Consider the following 22,717-nt stretch of genomic DNA (forward strand, 5'->3'; position numbering starts at 1 on the left):
GGGCGGCACGGTAACAAGGGGGCGGCACGGTAACACGGGGCCGGCACGGTAACACGGGGCCGGCACGGTAACAAGGGGGCAGGCGCGGTAACAAGGCGGCGGCGCGGTAACAAGGCGGTGGCGCGGTAACAAGGGGGGCGGCACGGTAACAAGGGGGCGGCACGGTAACAAGGGGGCGGCACGGTAACAAGGGGGCGGCACGGTAACAAGGGGGCGGCACGGTAACAAGGGGGCAGCTCGGTAACAAGGGGGGCAGCGCGGTAACAAGGCGGTGGCACGGTAACAAGGGGGGCGGCACGGTAACAAGGGGGCGGCACGGTAACAAGGGGGCAGCTCGGTAACAAGGGGGCGGCACGGTAACAAGGGGGGCGGCACGGTAACAAGGGGGGCGGCACGGTAACAAGGGGGCGGCACGGTAACAGGTGGGGCGTCTCGGTAACACGGGGGCGGCGCGGTAAGAAGGGGGCAGCGCGGTAACAAGGCGGTGGCACGGTAACAAAGGGGGTGGCGCGGTAACAAGGGGGGCGGCGCGGTAACAAGGGGGGCAGCGCGGTAACAAGGGGGCGGCACAGTAACAAGGGGGCGGCGCGGTACCAAAGGGGGGCGGCGCGGTAACAAAGGGGACGGCACGGTAACAAGGGGGCGGCACGGTAACAAGGGGGCGGCACGGTAACAAGGGGGGCGGCACGGTAACAAGGGGGGCAGCGCGGTAACAAGGCGGCTGCACGGTAACAAAGGGGGGCGGTGCGGTAACAAGGGGGTGCGGCACGGTAACAAGGGGGGCGGTGCGGTAACTGATCAATTGTAATGTTTTTTTAGGGATACGGACTCTCCTAGCTATCTTAGTAGGATATATATGGGGTGATGACATGACTGGAGACAGGAAGACTAGATTGTGAGTTCCTGGGGTCAGGAGTGAATCATTTTGCTTGATTGTGAGCTCTGGAAACAGATGCAAGTGCTGTACGGTGTGTACAGGGTAAACTCGTGGATTATGTACGGCCTTCTAAACATCAATCATGGAGGGCGTCACCTCTGCCATGTTAATGACTCCGATCGCCAGGGATTTGTAGCCCAGGATGGTGCGGTTCTTGTATCGCTTTCGGCGCTGTAACATGATCTGCAGGTTGTTCGCGTCTCTTTTCAGGAAATGTGGATACTGGAAGAAACAAGACGGTAAACATCTGCCCAGCACCACAGATATCCCCTTACCATTACAGTACTATTCATTGCATCCGCCAGTGGATAATCCACGTAGACTGTCAGCACTGCAAAAATAATCTGGGACATTATAAAGCCAGAGGGAGGAGACTAAGTAATGATAACCAATCACTAGCCGCCTCTGATTAGTAGGAGTGGCATGTTTCTGCTAATCTATAGACATGATCCATAATCCACACGTGTGCCCCATAATATATAGACCGGCCCCATTATCTATAAACATGATCCATAATCCACACGTGTGCCCCATAATATATAGACCGGCTCCATTATCTATAAACCTGATCCATAATAAACACGTGTGCCCCATAATATATAGACCGGCTCCATTATCTATAAACCTGATCCATAATAAACACGTGTGCCCCATAATATATAGACCGGCTCCATTATCTATAAACATGATCCATAATCCACACGTGTGCCCCATAATATATAGACCGGCTCCATTATCTATAAACATGATCCATAATCCACACGTGTGCCGCCTAATATATAGACCGGCTCCATTATCTATAAACCTGATCCATAATAAACACGTGTGCCCCATAATATATAGACCGGCTCCATTATCTATAAACATGATCCATAATCCACACGTGTGCCCCATAATATATAGACCGGCTCCATTATCTATAAACATGATCCATAATCCACACGTGTGCCCCATAATATATAGACCGGCTCCATTATCTATAAACCTGATCCATAATAAACACGTGTGCCCCATAATATATAGACCGGCTCCATTATCTATAAACATGATCCATAATCCACACGTGTGCCCCATAATATATAGACCGGCTCCATTATCTATAGACATAATCCATAATCCACACGTGTGCCCCATAATATATAGACCGACTCCATTATCTATAGACATGATCCATAATCCACACGAGTGTCCCATAATATATAGACCGGCTCCATTATCTATAGACATGATCCATAATCCACATGTGTGCCCCATAATATATAGACCGGCTCCATTATCTATAGACATGATCCATAATCCACACGTGTGCCCTATAATATATAGACCTGCTCCATAATCCACACGTGTGCCCTATAATATATAGACCGGCTCCATTATCTATAAACATGATCCATAATAAACACGTGTGCCCTATAATATATAGACCGGCTCCATTATCTATAGACATGATCCATAATCCACACGTGTGCCCCATAATATATAGACCGGCTCCATTATCTATAGACATGATCCATAATCCACACGTGTGCCCTATAATATATAGACCTGCTCCATAATCCACACGTGTGCCCTATAATATATAGACCGGCTCCATTATCTATAAACATGATCCATAATCCACACGTGTGCCCTATAATATATAGACCGGCTCCATTATCTATAGACATGATCAATAATCCACACGTGCGCCCCATAATATATAGACCGACTCCATTATCTATAGACATGATCCATAATCCACACGAGTGTATCATAATATATAGACCGGCTCCATTATCTATAGACATGATCCATAATCCACACGTGTGCCTCATAATATATAGACCGGCTCCATTATCTATAGACATGATCCATAATCCACACGTGTGCCTCATAATATATAGACCGGCTCCATTATCTATTGACATGATCCATAATCCACACGTGTGCCTTATAATATATAGACCGGCTCCATTATCTATAAACATGATCCATAATCCACACGTGTGCCCCATAATATATAGACCGGCTCCACTATCTATAGACATGATCCATAATCCACACGTGTGCCCCATAATATATAGACCTGCTCCATAATCCACACGTGTGCCCTATAATATATAGACCGGCTCCATTATCTATAAACATGATCCATAATCAACACGTGTGCCCTATAATATATAGACCGGCTCCATTATCTATAAACATGATCCATCGTTTACACGTGTGCCCCATAATATATAGACCTGCTCCATAATCCACACGTGTGCCCTATAATATATAGACCGGCTCCATTATCTATAAACATGATCCATCGTCTACACGTGTGCCCCATAATATATAGACCTGCTCCATAATCCACACGTGTGCCCTATAATATATAGACTGGCTCCATTATCTATAAACATGATCCATCGTCTACACGTGTGCCCCATAATATATAGACCGGCTCCATTATCTATAAACATGATCCATAATCCACACGAGTGCCCCATAATATATTTACCTGCTCCATTATCTATAAACATGATCCATAATCCACACGTGTGCCCTATAATATATAAACCGACTCCATTATCTATAGACATGATCCATAATCCACACGAGTGCCCCATAATATATAGACCTGCTCCATAATCCACACGTGTGCTCCATAATATATAGACCGGCTCCATTATCTATAAACATGATCCATAATCCACACGTGTGCCCCATAATATATAGACCGGCTCCATTATCTATAAACATGATCCATAATAAACACGTGTGCCCCATAATATATAGACCGGCTCCATTATCTATAGACATGATCCATAATCCACACGAGTGCCCCATAATATAAAGACCGGCTCCATTATCTATAGACATGATCAATAATCCACACGTGTGCCCCATAATATATAGACTGACTCCATTATCTATAGACATGATCCATAATCCACACGAGTGTATCATAATATATAGACCGGCTCCATTATCTATAGACATGATCCATAATCCACACGTGTGCCTCATAATATATAGACCGGCTCCATTATCTATAGACATGATCCATAATCCACACGTGTGCCCCATAATATATAGACCTGCTCCATAATCCACACATGTGCCCTATAATATATAGACCGGCTCCATTATCTATAAACATGATCCATAATCAACACGTGTGCCCCATAATATATGGACCGACTCCATTATCTATAGACATGATCCATAATCCCCACGAGTGCCCCATAATATATAGACCTGCTCCATAATCCACACGTGTGCCCTATAATATATAGACCAGCTCCATTATCTATAAACATGATCCATAATCCACATGTGTGCCCCATAATATATAGACCGGCTCCATTATCTATAGACATGATCCATAATCCACACGTGTGCCTCATAATATATAGACCGGCTCCATTATCTATAGACATGATCCATAATCCACACGTGTGCCCCATAATATATAGACCGGCTCCATTATCTATAAACATGATCCATAATCCACACGTGTGCCCCATAATATATAGACCGGCTCCATTATCTATAAACATGATCCATAATCCACACGTGTGCCCCATAATATATAGACCGGCTCCATTATCTATAGACATGATCCATAATCCACACGAGTGCCCCATAATATATAGACCTGCTCCATAATCCACACGTGTGCCCCATAATATATAGACCGGCTCCATTATCTATAAACATGATCCATAATCCACATATGTGCCTCATAATATATAGACCGGCTCCATTATCTATAAACATGATCCATAATCCACACGTGTGCCCCATAATATATAGACCGGCTCCATTATCTATAAACATGATCCATAATCCACACGAGTGCCTCATAATATATAGACCTGCTCCATAATCCACACGTGTGCCCTATAATATATAGACTGACTCCATTATCTATAAACATGATCCATAATCCACACGTGTGCCCTATAATATATAGACCGACTCCATTATCTATAAACATGATCCATAATCCACACGTGTGCCCTATAATATATAGACCGACTCCATTATCTATAGACATGATCCATAATCCACACGAGTGCCTCATAATATATAGACCTGCTCCATAATCCACACGTGTGCCCCATAATATATAGACCGGCTCCATTATCTATAAACATGATCCATAATCCACACGAGTGCCTCATAATATATAGACCTGCTCCATAATCCACACGTGTGCCCCATAATATATAGACCGGCTCCATTATCTATAAACATGATCCATAATCCACATATGTGCCTCATAATATATAGACCGGCTCCATTATCTATAAACATGATCCATCGTCTACACGTGTGCCCCATAATATATAGACCGGCTCCATTATCTATAAACATGATCCATAATCCACACGTGTGCCCCATAATATATAGACCGGCTCCATTATCTATAAACATGATCCATAATCCACACGTGTGCCCCATAATATATAGACCGGCTCCATTATCAATAAACATGATCCATAATCCACACGTGTGCCCCATAATATATAGACCGGCTCCACTATCTATAGACATGATCCATAATCCACACGAGTGCCTCATAATATATAGACCGGCTCCATTATCTATAGACATGATCCATAATCCAAACGTGTGCCCCATAATATATAGCCCGGCTCCATTATCTATAAACATGATCCATAATCCACACGTGTGCCCCATAATATATAGACCGGCTCCATTATCTATAAACATGATCCATAATCAACACGTGTGCCCCATAATATATGGACCGACTCCATTATCTATAGACATGATCCATAATCCACACGAGTGCCTCCATAATATATAGACCTGCTCCATAATCCACACGTGTGCCCTATAATATATAGACCGACTCCATTATCTATAAACATGATCCATCGTCTACACGTGTGCCCTATAATATATAGACCGGCTCCATTATCTATAGACATGATCCATAATCCACACGTGTGCCCCATAATATGTAGACCGGCTCCATTATCTATAGACATGATCCATAATCCACACGTGTGCCCCATAACATATAGACCGGCTCCATTATCTATAAACATGATCCATAATCCACACGTGTGCCCTATAATATATAGACCGGCTCCATTATCTATTGACATGATCCATAATCCACACGTGTGCCCTATAATATATAGACCGGCTCCATTATCTATAAACATGATCCATAATAAACACGTGTGCCCTATAATATATAGACCGGCTCCATTATCTATAAACATGATCCATAATCCACACGTGTGCCCCATAATATATAGACCGGCTCCACTATCTATAGACATGATCCATAATCCACACGTGTGCCCCATAATATATAGACCTGCTCCATAATCCACACGTGTGTCCTATAATATATAGACCGGCTCCATTATCTATAAACATGATCCATAATCAACACGTGTGCCCTATAATATATAGACCGGCTCCATTATCTATAAACATGATCCATCGTTTACACGTGTGCCCCATAATATATAGACCTGCTCCATAATCCACACGTGTGCCCTATAATATATAGACCGGCTCCATTATCTATAAACATGATCCATCGTCTACACGTGTGCCCCATAATATATAGACCTGCTCCATAATCCACACGTGTGCCCTATAATATATAGACTGGCTCCATTATCTATAAACATGATCCATCGTCTACACGTGTGCCCCATAATATATAGACCGGCTCCATTATCTATAAACATGATCCATAATCCACACGAGTGCCCCATAATATATAGACCTGCTCCATTATCTATAAACATGATCCATAATCCACACGTGTGCCCTATAATATATAAACCGACTCCATTATCTATAGACATGATCCATAATCCACACGAGTGCCCCATAATATATAGACCTGCTCCATAATCCACACGTGTGCCCCATAATATATAGACCGGCTCCATTATCTATAAACATGATCCATAATCCACACGTGTGCCCCATAATATATAGACCGGCTCCATTATCTATAACCATGATCCATAATAAACACGTGTGCCCCATAATATATAGACCGGCTCCATTATCTATAGACATGATCCATAATCCACACGAGTGCCCCATAATATATAGACCGGCTCCATTATCTATAGACATGATCAATAATCCACACGTGTGCCCCATAATATATAGACCGACTCCATTATCTATAGACATGATCCATAATCCACACGAGTGTATCATAATATATAGACCGGCTCCATTATCTATAGACATGATCCATAATCCACAAGTGTGCCTCATAATATATAGACCGGCTCCATTATCTATAGACATGATCCATAATCCACACGTGTGCCCCATAATATATAGACCTGCTCCATAATCCACACATGTGCCCTATAATATATAGACCGGCTCCATTATCTATAAACATGATCCATAATCAACACGTGTGCCCCATAATATATGGACCGACTCCATTATCTATAGACATGATCCATAATCCACACGAGTGCCCCATAATATATAGACCTGCTCCATAATCCACACGTGTGCCCTATAATATATAGACCAGCTTCATTATCTATAAACATGATCCATAATCCACATGTGTGCCCCATAATATATAGACCGGCTGCATTATCTATAAACATGATCCATCGTCTACACGTGTGCCCCATAATATATAGACCGGCTCTATTATCTATAGACATGATCCATAATCCACACGTGTGCCTCATAATATATAGACCGGCTCCATTATCTATAGACATGATCCATAATCCACACGTGTGCCCCATAATATATAGACCGGCTCCATTATCTATAAACATGATCCATAATCCACACGTGTGCCCCATAATATATAGACCGGCTCCATTATCTATAAACATGATCCATAATCCACACGTGTGCCCCATAATATATAGACCTTCTCCATTATCTATAGACATGATCCATAATCCACACGAGTGCCCCATAATATATAGACCTGCTCCATAATCCACACGTGTGCCCCATAATATATAGACCGGCTCCATTATCTATAAACATGATCCATAATCCACACGAGTGCCCCATAATATATAGACCGGCTCCATTATCTATAGACATGATCAATAATCCACACGTGTGCCCCATAATATATAGACTGACTCCATTATCTATAGACATGATCCATAATCCACACGAGTGTATCATAATATATAGACCGGCTCCATTATCTATAGACATGATCCATAATCCACAAGTGTGCCTCATAATATATAGACCGGCTCCATTATCTATAGACATGATCCATAATCCACACGTGTGCCCCATAATATATAGACCTGCTCCATAATCCACACATGTGCCCTATAATATATAGACCGGCTCCATTATCTATAAACATGATCCATAATCAACACGTGTGCCCCATAATATATGGACCAACTCCATTATCTATAGACATGATCCATAATCCACACGAGTGCCCCATAATATATAGACCTGCTCCATAATCCACACGTGTGCCCTATAATATATAGACCAGCTCCATTATCTATAAACATGATCCATAATCCACATGTGTGCCCCATAATATATAGACCGGCTCCATTATCTATAAACATGATCCATCGTCTACACGTGTGCCCCATAATATATAGACCGGCTCTATTATCTATAAACATGATCCATAATCCACACGAGTGCCCCATAATATATAGACCTGCTCCATAATCCACACGTGTGCCCCATAATATATAGACCGGCTCCATTATCTATAAACATGATCCATAATCCACATATGTGCCTCATAATATATAGACCGGCTCCATTATCTATAAACATGATCCATAATCCACACGTGTGCCCCATAATATATAGACCGGCTCCATTATCTATAAACATGATCCATAATCCACACGTGTGCCCTATAATATATAGACCGACTCCATTATCTATAAACATGATCCATAATCCACACGTGTGCCCTATAATATATAGACCGACTCCATTATCTATAGACATGATCCATAATCCACACGAGTGCCTCATAATATATAGACCTGCTCCATAATCCACACGTGTGCCCCATAATATATAGACCGGCTCCATTATCTATAAACATGATCCATAATCCACATATGTGCCTCATAATATATAGACCGGCTCCATTATCTATAAACATGATCCATCGTCTACACGTGTGCCCCATAATATATAGACCGGCTCCATTATCTATAAACATGATCCATAATCCACACGTGTGCCCCATAATATATAGACCGGCTCCACTATCTATAGACATGATCCATAATCCACACGAGTGCCTCATAATATATAGACCGGCTCCATTATCTATAGACATGATCCATAATCCAAACGTGTGCCCCATAATATATAGCCCGGCTCCATTATCTATAAACATGATCCATAATCCACACGTGTGCCCCATAATATATAGACCGGCTCCATTATCTATAAACATGATCCATAATCAACACGTGTGCCCCATAATATATGGACCGACTCCATTATCTATAGACATGATCCATAATCCACACGAGTGCCTCCATAATATATAGACCTGCTCCATAATCCACACGTGTGCCCTATAATATATAGACCGGCTCCATTATCTATAAACATGATCCATAATCCACACGTGTGCCCTATAATATATAGACCGACTCCATTATCTATAAACATGATCCATCGTCTACACGTGTGCCCTATAATATATAGACCGGCTCCATTATCTATAAATATGATCCATAATCAACACGTGTGCCCCCTAATATATAGACCAGCTCCATTATCTATAGACATGATCCATAATCCACACGTGTGCCCCATAATATATAGACCGGCTCCATTATCTATAGACATGATCCATAATCAACACGTGTGCCCCATAATATATAGACCTGCTCCATAATCCACACGTGTGCCCTATAATATATAGACCGGCTCAATTATCTATAAACATGATCCATAATCCACACGTGTGCCCCATAATATATAGACCGGCTCCATTATCTATAAACATGATCCATCATCTACACGTGTGCCCCATAATATATAGACCTGCTCCATAATCCACAAACGTGTGCCCCATAATATATGGACCGGCTCCATTATCTATAGACATGATCCATAATCAACACGTGTGCCCCATAATATATGGACCGACTCCATTATCTATAGACATGATCCATAATTCACACGAGTGCCCCATAATATATAGACCTGCTCCATAATCCACACGTGTGCCCTATAATATATAGACCGGCTCAATTATCTATAAACATGATCCATAATCCACACGTGTGCCCCATAATATATAGACCTGCTCCATTATCTATAAACATGATCCATCGTTTACACGTGTGCCCCATAATATATAGACCTGCTCCATAATCCACACATGTGCCCTATAATATATAGACCGGCTCCATTATCTATAAACATGATCCATAATCAACACGTGTGCCCCATAATATATAGACCGGCTCCATTATCTATAAACATGATCCATAATCCACACGTGTGCCCCATAATATATAGACCGGCTCCATAATCTCCTCTAGATTTGCCTCTCATCATTGGAGAAACATGGATGACCGTTGTAGGACAGATGCATTTCTCGGTCTTCCTTGCCCCTGTGGGAATAGAGGGTGACGTAGGGTGATCTCCTTAACCCAAGAAATTGCATCTTCATTGGTGGACATAGGACCTGACATCTTCCTTGGAGTCCTGAGAGAGGGGCAGTAACCGATCCACGCTCATGTGGGAGGGGCTAAGGAGGAAGCGGTAACCTATGCCCCTCCTTCCCAGGCCCCTCAGCCCATCTTATGAATGGTTACAGAGAACCAAGATGGTGGTCACTGAGAACTACTGTCTCCTGGGGTTCTGACTCCACAAGTCGTCTCTAGGCGGGCAGGACAGAGCCAGACAGTCTTGTGGTTAAAGGGACGTCAGGTGGTTGTGGGGGATTATTTGGATTGCAACTTTTTTCATCCACTAAAGTCTCTACAGATAAAACTATTCATATCTCCATCAGAGGCCGCTGATAAAAGCCATGGTCCTATCTCCCTGCAGCAATCTAGGACCCCAGGAGAAGCAGCAGGACGAGGCCATCTCCCACTGTATAGGACCCCAGGAGAACAGCAGGACGGGGCCGTCTCCCTCTGTATAGGACCCCAGGAGAAGCAGCAGGACGGGGCCGTCTCTCTCTGTATAGGACCCCAGGAGAAGCAGCAGGACGGGGCCGTCTCTCTCTGTATAGGACCCCAGGAGAAGCAGCAGGACGGGGCCGTCTCCCACTGTATAGGACCCCAGGAGAACAGCAGGACGGGGCCGTCTCTCTCTGTATAGGACCCCAGGAGAAGCAGCAGGACGGGGCCGTCTCCCTCTGTATAGGACCCCAGGAGAAGCAGCAGGACGGGGCCGTCTCTCTCTGTATAGGACCCCAGAAGAAGCAGGACGGGGCCGTCTCCCTCTGTATAGGACCCCAGGAGAAGCAGCAGGACGGGGCCGTCTCCCTCTGTATAGGACCCCAGGAGAAGCAGCAGGACGGGACCGTCTCTCTCTGTATAGGACCCCAGGAGAAGCAGCAGGACGGGGCCGTCTCCCTCTGTATAGGACCCCAGGAGAAGCAGCAGGACGGGGCCGTCTCCCTCTGTATAGGACCCCAGGAGAAGCAGCAGGACGGGGCCGTCTGTCTCTGTATAGGACCCCAGGAGAAGCAGCAGGACGGGGCCGTCTCTCTCTGTATAGGACCCCAGGAGAAGCAGCAGGACGGGGCCGTCTCCCACTGTATAGGACCCCAGGAGAAGCAGCAGGACGGGGCCATCTCTCTCTGTATAGGACCCCAGAAGAAGCAGGACGGGGCCGTCTCCCTCTGTATAGGACCCCAGGAGCAGCAGCAGGACGGGGCCGTCTCCCTCTGTATAGGACCCCAGGAGAAGCAGCAGGACGGGGCCGTCTCCCACTGTATAGGACCCCAGAAGAAGCAGGACGGGGCCGTCTCCCTCTGTATAGGACCCCAGGAGCAGCAGCAGGACGGGGCCGTCTCCCTCTGTATAGGACCCCAGGAGAAGCAGCAGGACGGGGCCGTCTGTCTCTGTATAGGACCCCAGGAGAAGCAGCAGGACGGGGCCGTCTCTCTCTGTATAGGACCCCGGAAGAAGCAGGACGGGGCCGTCTCCCTCTGTATAGGACCCCAGGAGCAGCAGCAGGACGGGGCCGTCTCCCTCTGTATAGGACCCAAGGAGAAGCAGCAGGACGGGGCCGTCTCCCACTGTATAGGACCCCAGAAGAAGCAGGACGGGGCCGTGTCCCTCTGTATAGGACCCCAGGAGCAGCAGCAGGACGGGGCCGTCTCCCTCTGTATAGGATCCCAGGAGCAGCAGCAGCAGGACGGGGCCGTCTCCCTCTGTATAGGACCCCAGGAGAAGCAGCAGGACGGGGCCGTCTCCCACTGTATAGGACCCCAGGAGAAGCAGCAGGACGGGGCCGTCTCCCACTGTATAGGACCCCAGGAGAAGCAGCAGGACGAGGCCATCTCCCACTGTATAGGACCCCAGGAGAAGCAGCAGGACGGGGCCGTCTCCCTCTGCATAGGACCCCAGGAAAAGCAGCAGGACGGGGCCGTCTCCCTCTGTATAGGACCCCAGGAGCAGCAGCAGGACGGGGAGTCTCCCTCTGTATAGGACCCCAGGAGAAGCAGCAGGACGGGCCGTCGCCCTCTGTATAGGACCCCAGGAGAAGCAGCAGGACGGGGCCGTCTCCCTCTGTATAGGACCCCAGGAGAAGCAGCAGGACGGGGCCGTCTCCCTCTGTATAGGACGCCAGGAGAAGCAGCAGGACGGGGCCGTCTCCCTCTGTATAGGACCCCAGGAGAAGCAGCAGGACGGGGCCGTCTCCCTCTGTATAGGACCCCAGGAGAAGCAGCAGGACGGGGCCGTCTCCCTCTGTATAGGACCCCAGGAGAAGCAGCAGGACGGGGCCGTCTCCCTCTGTATAGGACCCCAGGAGCAGCAGCAGGACGAGGCCGTCTCCCTCTGTATAGGACCCCAGGAGAAGCAGCAGGACGGGGCCGTCTCCCTCTGTATAGGACCCCAGGAGAAGCAGCAGGACGGGGCCGTCTCCCTCTGTATAGGACCCCAGGAGAAGCAGCAGGACGGGGCCGTCTCCCTCTGTATAGGACCCCAGGAGAAGCAGCAGGACGGGGCAGTCTCCCTCTGTATAGGACCCCAGGAGCAGCAGCAGGACGAGGCAGTCTCCCTCTGTATAGGACCCCAGGAGAAGCAGCAGGACGGGGCAGTCTCCCTCTGTATAGGACCCCAGGAGCAGCAGCAGGACGAGGCCGTCTCCCTCTGTATAGGACCCCAGGAGAAGCAGCAGGACGGGGCCGTCTCCCTCTGTATAGGACCCCAGGAGAAGCAGCAGGACGGGGCCGTCTCCCTCTGTATAGGACCCCAGGAGAAGCAGCAGGACGGGGACGTCTCCCACTGTATAGGACCCCAGGAGAAGCAGCAGGACGGGGCCGTCTCCCTCTGTATAGGACCCCAGGAGAAGCAGCAGGACGGGGCCGTCTCCCTCTGTATAGGACCCCAGGAGCAGCAGCAGGACGAGGCCGTCTCCCTCTGTATAGGACCCCAGGAGAAGCAGCAGGACGGGGACGTCTCCCACTGTATAGGACCCCAGGAGAAGCAGCAGGACGGGGCCGTCTCCCTCTGTATAGGACCCCAGGAGAAGCAGCAGGACGGGGCCGTCTCCCTCTGTATAGGACCCCAGGAGCAGCAGCAGGACGAGGCCGTCTCCCTCTGTATAGGACCCCAGGAGAAGCAGCAGGACGGGGCCGTCTCCCTCTGTATAGGACCCCAGGAGAAGCAGCAGGACGGGGCCGTCTCCCTCTGTATAGGACCCCAGGAGCAGCAGCAGGACGGGGCCGTCTCCCTCTGTATAGGACCCCAGGAGAAGCCGCAGGACGGGGCCGTCTCCCTCTGTATAGGACCCCAGGAGAAGCAGCAGGACGAGGCCGTCTCCCACTGTATAGGACCCCAGGAGAAGCAGCAGGACGGGGCCGTCTCCCTCTGTATAGGACCCCAGGAGAAGCAGCAGGACGGGGCCGTCTCCCTCTGTATAGGACCCCAGGAGAAGCAGCAGGACGAGGCCGTCTCCCACTGTATAGGACCCCAGGAGAAGCAGCAGGACGGGGCCATCTCCCTCTGTATAGGACCCCAGGAGAAGCAGCAGGACGGGGCCATCTCCCTCTGTATAGGACCCCAGGAGAAGCAGCAGGACGGGGCCGTCTCCCTCTGTATAGGACCCCAGGAGAAGCAGCAGGACGGGGCCGTCTCCCTCTGTATAGGACCCCAGGAGAAGCAGCAGGACGGGGCCGTCTCCCTCTGTATAGGACCCCAGGAGCAGCAGCAGGACGAGGCCGTCTCCCTCTGTATAGGACCCCAGGAGAAGCAGCAGGACGGGGCCGTCTCCCTCTGTATAGGACCCCAGGAGAAGCAGCAGGACGGGGCCGTCTCCCTCTGTATAGGACCCCAGGAGAAGCAGCAGGACGGGGCCGTCTCCCTCTGTATAGGACCCCAGGAGCAGCAGCAGGACGAGGCCGTCTCCCTCTGTATAGGACCCCAGGAGAAGCAGCAGGACGGGGCCGTCTCCCTCTGTATAGGACCCCAGGAGAAGCAGCAGGACGGGGCCGTCTCCCTCTGTATAGGACCCCAGGAGCAGCAGCAGGACGGGGCCGTCTCCCTCTATATAGGACCCCAGGAGAAGCAGCAGGACGGGGCCGTCTCCCTCTGTATAGGACCCCAGGAGAAGCAGCAGGACGAGGCCGTCTCCCACTGTATAGGACCCCAGGAGAAGCAGCAGGACGGGGCCGTCTCCCTCTGTATAGGACCCCAGGAGAAGCAGCAGGACGGGGCCGTCTCCCTCTGTATAGGACCCCAGGAGAAGCAGCAGGACGGGGCCGTCTCCCTCTGTATAGGACCCCAGGAGAAGCAGCAGGACGAGGCCGTCTCCCTCTGTATAGGACCCCAGAAGCAGCAGGACGGGCCGTCTCCCACTGTATAGGACCCCAGGAGAAGCAGCAGGACGGGGCCGTCTCCCTCTGTATAGGACCCCAGGAGAAGCAGCAGGACGGGGCCGTCTCCCTCTGTATAGGACCCCAGGAGAAGCAGCAGGACGAGGCCGTCTCCCTCTGTATAGGACCCCAGGAGAAGCAGCAGGACGGGGCCGTCTCCCTCTGTATAGGACCCCAGGAGAAGCAGCAGGACGGTGCCGTCTCCCTCTGTATAGGACCCCAGGAGCAGCAGCAGGACGGGCCGTCTCCCTCTGTATAGGACCCCAGGAGAAGCAGCAGGACGGGGCCGTCTCCCTCTGTATAGGACCCCAGGAGAAGCAGCAGGACGGGGCCGTCTCCCTCTGTATAGGACCCCAGGAGAAGCAGCAGGACGGGGCCGTCTCCCACTGTATAGGACCCCAGGAGAAGCAGCAGGACGGGGCCGTCTCCCTCTGTATAGGACCCCAGAAGAAGCAGCAGGACGGGGCCGTCTCCCTCTGTATAGGACCCCAGGAGAAGCAGCAGGACGGGGCCGTCTCCCTCTGTATAGGACCCCAGGAGAAGCAGCAGGACGGGGCCGTCTCCCTCTGTATAGGACCCCAGGAGAAGCAGCAGGACGAGGCCGTCTCCCTCTGTATAGGACCCCAGGAGAAGCAGCAGGACGGGGCCGTCTCCCTCTGTATAGGACCCCAGGAGAAGCAGCAGGACGGGGCCGTCTCCCTCTGTATAGGACCCCAGGAGAAGCAGCAGGACGAGGCCATCTCCCACTGTATAGGACCCCAGGAGAAGCAGCAGGACGGGGCCGTCTCCCTCTGTATAGGACCCCAGGAAAAGCAGCAGGACGGGGCCGTCTCCCTCTGTATAGGACCCCAGGAGCAGCAGCAGGACGGGGCGTCTCCCTCTGTATAGGACCCCAGGAGCAGCAGCAGGACGAGGCCGTCTCTCTCTGTATAGGACCCCAGGAGAAGCAGCAGGACGGGCCGTCGCCCTCTGTATAGGACCCCAGGAGAAGCAGCAGGACGGGGCCGTCTCCCTCTGTATAGGACGCCAGGAGAAGCAGCAGGACGGGGCCGTCTCCCTCTGTATAGGACCCCAGGAGAAGCAGCAGGACGGGGCCGTCTCCCTCTGTATAGGACCCCAGGAGAAGCAGCAGGACGGGGCCATCTCCCTCTGTATAGGACCCCAGGAGCAGCAGCAGGACGGGGCGTCTCCCTCTGTATAGGACCCCAGGAGAAGCAGCAGGACGGGGCCGTCTCCCTCTGTATAGGACCCCAGGAGAAGCAGCAGGACGGGGCCGTCTCCCACTGTATAGGACCCCAGGAGAAGCAGCAGGACGGGGCCATCTCCCTCTGTATAGGACCCCAGGAGAAGCAGCAGGACGGGGCCGTCTCCCTCTGTATAGGACCCCAGGAGAAGCAGCAGGACGGGGCCGTCTCCCACTGTATAGGACCCCAGGAGAAGCAGCAGGACGGGGCCGTCTCCCTCTGTATAGGACCCCAGGAGCAGCAGCAGGACGGGGCCGTCTCCCACTGTATAGGACCCCAGGAGAAGCAGCAGGACGAGGCCGTCTCCCACTGTATAGGACCCCAGGAGAAGCAGCAGGACGGGGCAGTCTCCCTCTGTATAGGACCCCAGGAGAAGCAGCAGGACGAGGCCGTCTCCCTCTGTATAGGACCCCAGGAGCAGCAGCAGGACGGGGCCGTCTCCCACTGTATAGGACCCCAGGAGAAGCAGCAGGAGGGGGCAGTCTCCCTCTGTATAGGACCCCAGGAGAAGCAGCAGGACGAGGCCGTCTCTCTCTGTATAGGACCCCAGGAGCAGCAGCAGGACGGGGCCGTCTCCCACTGTATAGGACCCCAGGAGAAGCAGCAGGACGGGGCCGTCTCCCACTGTATAGGACCCCAGGAGAAGCAGCAGGACGGGGCCGTCTCCCACTGTATAGGACCCCAGGAGAAGCAGCAGGACGGGGCCGTCTCCCACTGTATAGGACCCCAGGAGAAGCAGCAGGACGAGGCCGTCTCTCTCTGTATAGGACCCCAGGAGAAGCAGCAGGACGAGGCCGTCTCCCTCTGTATAGGACCCCAGGAGAAGCAGCAGGACGGGGCCGTCTCCCACTGTATAGGACCCCAGGAGAAGCAGCAGGACGGGGCCGTCTCCCTCTGTATAGGACCCCAGGAGAAGCAGCAGGACGGGGCCGTCTCCCTCTGTATAGGACCCCAGGAGCAGCAGCAGGACGGGGCCGTCTCCCTCTGTATAGGACCTCAGGAGAAGCAGCAGGACGAGGCCGTCTCCCACTGTATAGGACCCCAGGAGAAGCAGCAGGACGAGGCCGTCTCTCTCTGTATAGGACCCCAGGAGCAGCAGCAGGACGGGGCCGTCTCCCTCTGTATAGGACCCCAGGAGAAGCAGCAGGACGGGGCCGTCTCCCTCTTTATAGGACCCCAGGAGAAGCAGCAGGACGAGGCCGTCTCCCACTGTATAGGACCCCAGGAGAAGCAGCAGGACGGGGCCGTCTCCCTCTGTATAGGACCCCAGGAGAAGCAGCAGGACGGGGCCGTCTCCCTCTGATTGGTCGGTAGTTCGGAGCCCTCAGAGGTTCAGGCTTATAGAGTCATCTTTCCTGGGAGAACATGAATATACAGAGCAGAGAATCGGGGCCTTTGTGGCCAACCTACTGACACTTATTCCACCAAAAAGAAGATCCTTTCACACCTAATGCGCCGTCAGGGTCACATCTCTGCGATCTCCAGACACAAATAACTGACCTGCAGGGAGAACGTGAGCTCCAGCTCTGTCTCCATCACCCCACACGCAGGAAGGTGATACTCATTGGAGCGCAGAACTCTCTTCGATCCCTGGAGGGAGAAAATAATGTGAAACGCTGTTTACCTGTTCTGTCTAAGAAACTATTCACCGTCAGTTATCAGTGTAGTATAATATAATATTCACCGTCAGTTATCAGTGTAGTATAATATAATATTCACCGTCAGTTATCAGTGTAGTATAATATAATATTCACCGTCAGTTATCAGTGTAGTATAATATAATATTCACCGTCAGTTATCAGTGTAATATAATATAATATTCACCGTCAGTTATCAGTGTAGTATAATATAATATTCACCGTCAGTTATCAGTGTAATATAATATAGTATTCACCGTCAGTTATCAGTGTAGTATAATATAATATTCACCGTCAGTTATCAGTGTAGTATAATATAATATTCACCGTCAGTTATCAGTGTAGTATAATATAATATTCACCGTCAGTTATCAGTGTAGTATAATATAATATTCACCGTCAGCTATCAGTGTAGTATAATATAATATTCACCGTCAGTTATCAGTGTAGTATAATATAATATTCACCGTCAGTTATCAGTGTAATATAATATAATATTCACCGTCAGTTATCAGTGTAGTATAATATAATATTCACCGTCAGCTATCAGTGTAATATAATATAGTATTCACCGTCAGTTATCAGTGTAGTATAATATAATATTCACCGTCAGCTATCAGTGTAGTATAATATAATATTCACCGTCAGTTATCAGTGTAGTATAATATAATATTCACCGTCAGCTATCAGTGTAATATAATATAGTATTCACCGTAAGTTATCAGTGTAGTATAATATAATATTCACCGTCAGCTATCAGTGTAATATAATATTCACCGTCAGTTATCAGTGTAGTATAATATAATATTCACCGTCAGCTATCAGTGTAATATAATATTCACCGTCAGCTATCAGTGTAATATAATATTCACCGTCAGTTATCAGTGTAATATAATATAATATTCACCGTCAGTTATCAGTGTAATATAATATTCACCGTCAGCTATCAGTGTAATATAATATAATATTCACCGTCAGTTATCAGTGTAATATAATATTCACCGTCAGTTATCAGTGTAATATAATATAATATTCACCGTCAGTTATCAGTGTAATATAATATAATATTCACCGTCAGTTATCAGTGTAATATAATATAATATTCACCGTCAGTTATCAGTGTAATATAATATAATATTCACCGTCAGCTATCAGTGTAATATAATATTCACCGTCAGCTATCAGTGTAATATAATATAATATTCACCGTCAGTTATCAGTGTAATATAATATAATATTCACCGTCAGTTATCAGTGTAATATAATATTCACCGTCAGTTATCAGTGTAATATAATATAATATTCACCGTCAGTTATCAGTGTAATATAATATAATATTCACCGTCAGTTATCAGTGTAATATAATATAATATTCACCGTCAGTTATCAGTGTAATATAATATAATATTCACCGTCAGTTATCAGTGTAGTATAATATAATATTCACCGTCAGTTATCAGTGTAGTATAATATAATATTCACCGTCAGCTATCAGTGTAGTATAATATAATATTCACCGTCAGCTATCAGTGTAGTATAATATAATATTCACCGTCAGCTATCAGTGTAATATAATATAATATTCACCGTCAGCTATCAGTGTAATATAATATAATATTCACCGTCAGCTATCAGTGTAATATAATATAATATTCACCGTCAGTTATCAGTGTAGTATAATATAATATTCACCGTCAGTTATCAGTGTAATATAATATAATATTCACCGTCAGTTATCAGTGTAGTATAATATAATATTCACCGTCAGTGATCAGTGTAATATAATATAATATTCACCGTCAGTTATCAGTGTAGTATAATATAATATTCACCGTCAGTTATCAGTGTAGTATAATATAATATTCACCGTCAGCTATCAGTGTAGTATAATATAATATTCACCGTCAGTTATCAGTGTAATATAATATAATATTCACCGTCAGTTATCAGTGTAATATAATATAATATTCACCGTCAGCTATCAGTGTAATATAATATAATATTCACCGTCAGTTATCAGTGTAATATAATATAATATTCACCGTCAGTTATCAGTGTAATATAATATAATATTCACCGTCAGCTATCAGTGTAATATAATATAATATTCACCGTCAGTTATCAGTGTAATATAATATAATATTCACCGTCAGTTATCAGTGTAATATAATATAATATTCACCGTCAGCTATCAGTGTAATATAATATAATATTCACCGTCAGTTATCAGTGTAATATAATATAATATTCACCGTCAGTTATCAGTGTAGTATAATATAATATTCACCGTCAGTTATCAGTGTAGTATAATATAATATTCACCGTCAGTTATCAGTGTAGTATAATATAATATTCACCGTCAGTTATCAGTGTAATATAATATAATATTCACCGTCAGCTATCAGTATAGTATAATATAATATTCACCGTCAGTTATCAGTGTAGTATAATATAATATTCACCGTCAGTTATCAGTGTAATATAATATTCACCGTCAGCTATCAGTGTAATATAATATAATATTCACCGTCAGTTATCAGTGTAGTATAATATAATATTCACCGTCAGTTATCAGTGTAATATAATATTCACCGTCAGTTATCAGTGTAGTATAATATAATATTCACCGTCAGCTATCAGTGTAATATAATATAATATTCACCGTCAGTTATCAGTGTAGTATAATATAATATTCACCGTCAGTTATCAGTGTAGTATAATATAATATTCACCGTCAGTTATCAGTGTAGTATAATATAATATTCACCGTCAGTTATCAGTGTAATATAATATTCACCGTCAGCTATCAGTGTAATATAATATAATATTCACCGTCAGTTATCAGTGTAGTATAATATAATATTCACCGTCAGTTATCAGTGTAATATAATATTCACCGTCAGTTATCAGTGTAGTATAATATAATATTCACCGTCAGCTATCAGTGTAATATAATATAATATTCACCGTCAGTTATCAGTGTAGTATAATATAATATTCACCGTCAGTTATCAGTGTAGTATAATATAATATTCACCGTCAGTTATCAGTGTAGTATAATATAATATTCACCGTCAGTTATCAGTGTAGTATAATATAATATTCACCGTCAGTTATCAGTGTAGTATAATATAATATTCACCGTCAGCTATCAGTGTAATATAATATAATATTCACCGTCAGCTATCAGTGTAATATAATATAATATTCACCGTCAGTTATCAGTGTAGTATAATATAATATTCACCGTCAGTTATCAGTGTAATATAATATTCACCGTCAGTTATCAGTGTAGTATAATATAATATTCACCGTCAGCTATCAGTGTAATATAATATAATATTCACCGTCAGTTATCAGTGTAGTATAATATAATATTCACCGTCAGTTATCAGTGTAATATAATATAATATTCACCGTCAGTTATCAGTGTAGTATAATATAATATTCACCGTCAGTTATCAGTGTAGTATAATATAATATTCACCGTCAGTTATCAGTGTAGTATAATATAATATTCACCGTCAGTTATCAGTGTAATATAATATAATATTCACCGTCAGTTATCAGTGTAGTATAATATAATATTCACCGTCAGTTATCAGTGTAGTATAATATTATATTCACCGTCAGTTATCAGTGTAGTATAATATAATATTCACCGTCAGCTATCAGTGTAGTATAATATAATATTCACCGTCAGTTATCAGTGTAGTATAATATAATATTCACCGTCAGTTATCAGTGTAATATAATATTCACCGTCAGTTATCAGTGTAGTGTAATATAATATTCACCGTCAGCTATCAGTGTAGTATAATATAATATTCACCGTCAGCTATCAGTATAGTATAATATAATATTCACCGTCAGTTATCAGTGTAGTATAATATAATATTCACCGTCAGTTATCAGTGTAGTATAATATAATATTCACCGTCAGCTATCAGTGTAGTATAATATAATATTCACCGTCAGTTATCAATGTAATATAATATAATATTCACCGTCAGTTATCAGTGTAATATAATATTCACCGTCAGTTATCAGTGTAGTATAATATAATCTTCACCGTCAGTTATCAGTGTAGTATAATATAATATTCACCGTCAGTTATCAGTGTAATATAATATAATATTCACCGTCAGTTATCAGTGTAGTATAATATAATATTCACCGTCAGTTATCAGTGTAGTATAATATAATCTTCACCGTCAGTTATCAGTGTAGTATAATATAATATTCACCGTCAGTTATCAGTGTAGTATAATATAATATTCACCGTCAGTTATCAGTGTAGTATAATATAATATTCACCGTCAGTTATCAGTGTAGTATAATATAATATTCACCGTCAGTTATCAGTGTAGTATAATATAATATTCACCGTCAGTTATCAGTGTAGTATAATATAATATTCACCGTCAGTTATCAGTGTAGTATAATATAATCTTCACCGTCAGTTATCAGTGTAGTATAATATAATATTCACCGTCAGTTATCAGTGTAGTATAATATAATATTCACCGTCAGTTATCAGTGTAGTATAATATAATATTCACCGTCAGTTATCAGTGTAATATAATATAATATTCACCGTCAGTTATCAGTGTAGTATAATATAATATTCACCCTCAGTTATCAGTGTAATATAATATAATATTCACCGTCAGTTATCAGTGTAGTATAATATAATATTCACCGTCAGTTATCAGTGTAATATAATATAATATTCACCGTCAGTTATCAGTGTAATATAATATAATATTCACCGTCAGTTATCAGTGTAGTATAATATAATATTCACCGTCAGTTATCAGTGTAGTATAATATAATATTCACCGTCAGTTATCAG

The 22,717-nt window shown here is 45.8% G+C and overlaps 1 protein-coding gene across 3 annotated transcripts in view; it reads right to left on the bottom strand.

Annotated features, from left to right (window-relative positions):
• Positions 1–22,717, bottom strand: part of LOC142760355 (phosphofurin acidic cluster sorting protein 1-like) — a 278,801-nt gene that overhangs the window by 211,907 nt on the left and 44,177 nt on the right. For all 3 annotated transcript variants that reach the window (XM_075863541.1, XM_075863540.1, XM_075863542.1), the window contains 2 exons: positions 17,726–17,815; positions 1,034–1,159 (listed from right to left, as the gene is read on the bottom strand). In XM_075863541.1, coding sequence (XP_075719656.1) covers positions 1,034–1,159; positions 17,726–17,815 — 216 coding nt within the window. The remainder of the gene's footprint in view (positions 1–1,033; positions 1,160–17,725; positions 17,816–22,717) is intronic.

Source organism: Rhinoderma darwinii, chromosome 4 (assembly GCF_050947455.1).
Source record: "Rhinoderma darwinii isolate aRhiDar2 chromosome 4, aRhiDar2.hap1, whole genome shotgun sequence".
Classification (NCBI taxonomy): domain Eukaryota; kingdom Metazoa; phylum Chordata; class Amphibia; order Anura; family Rhinodermatidae; genus Rhinoderma; species Rhinoderma darwinii.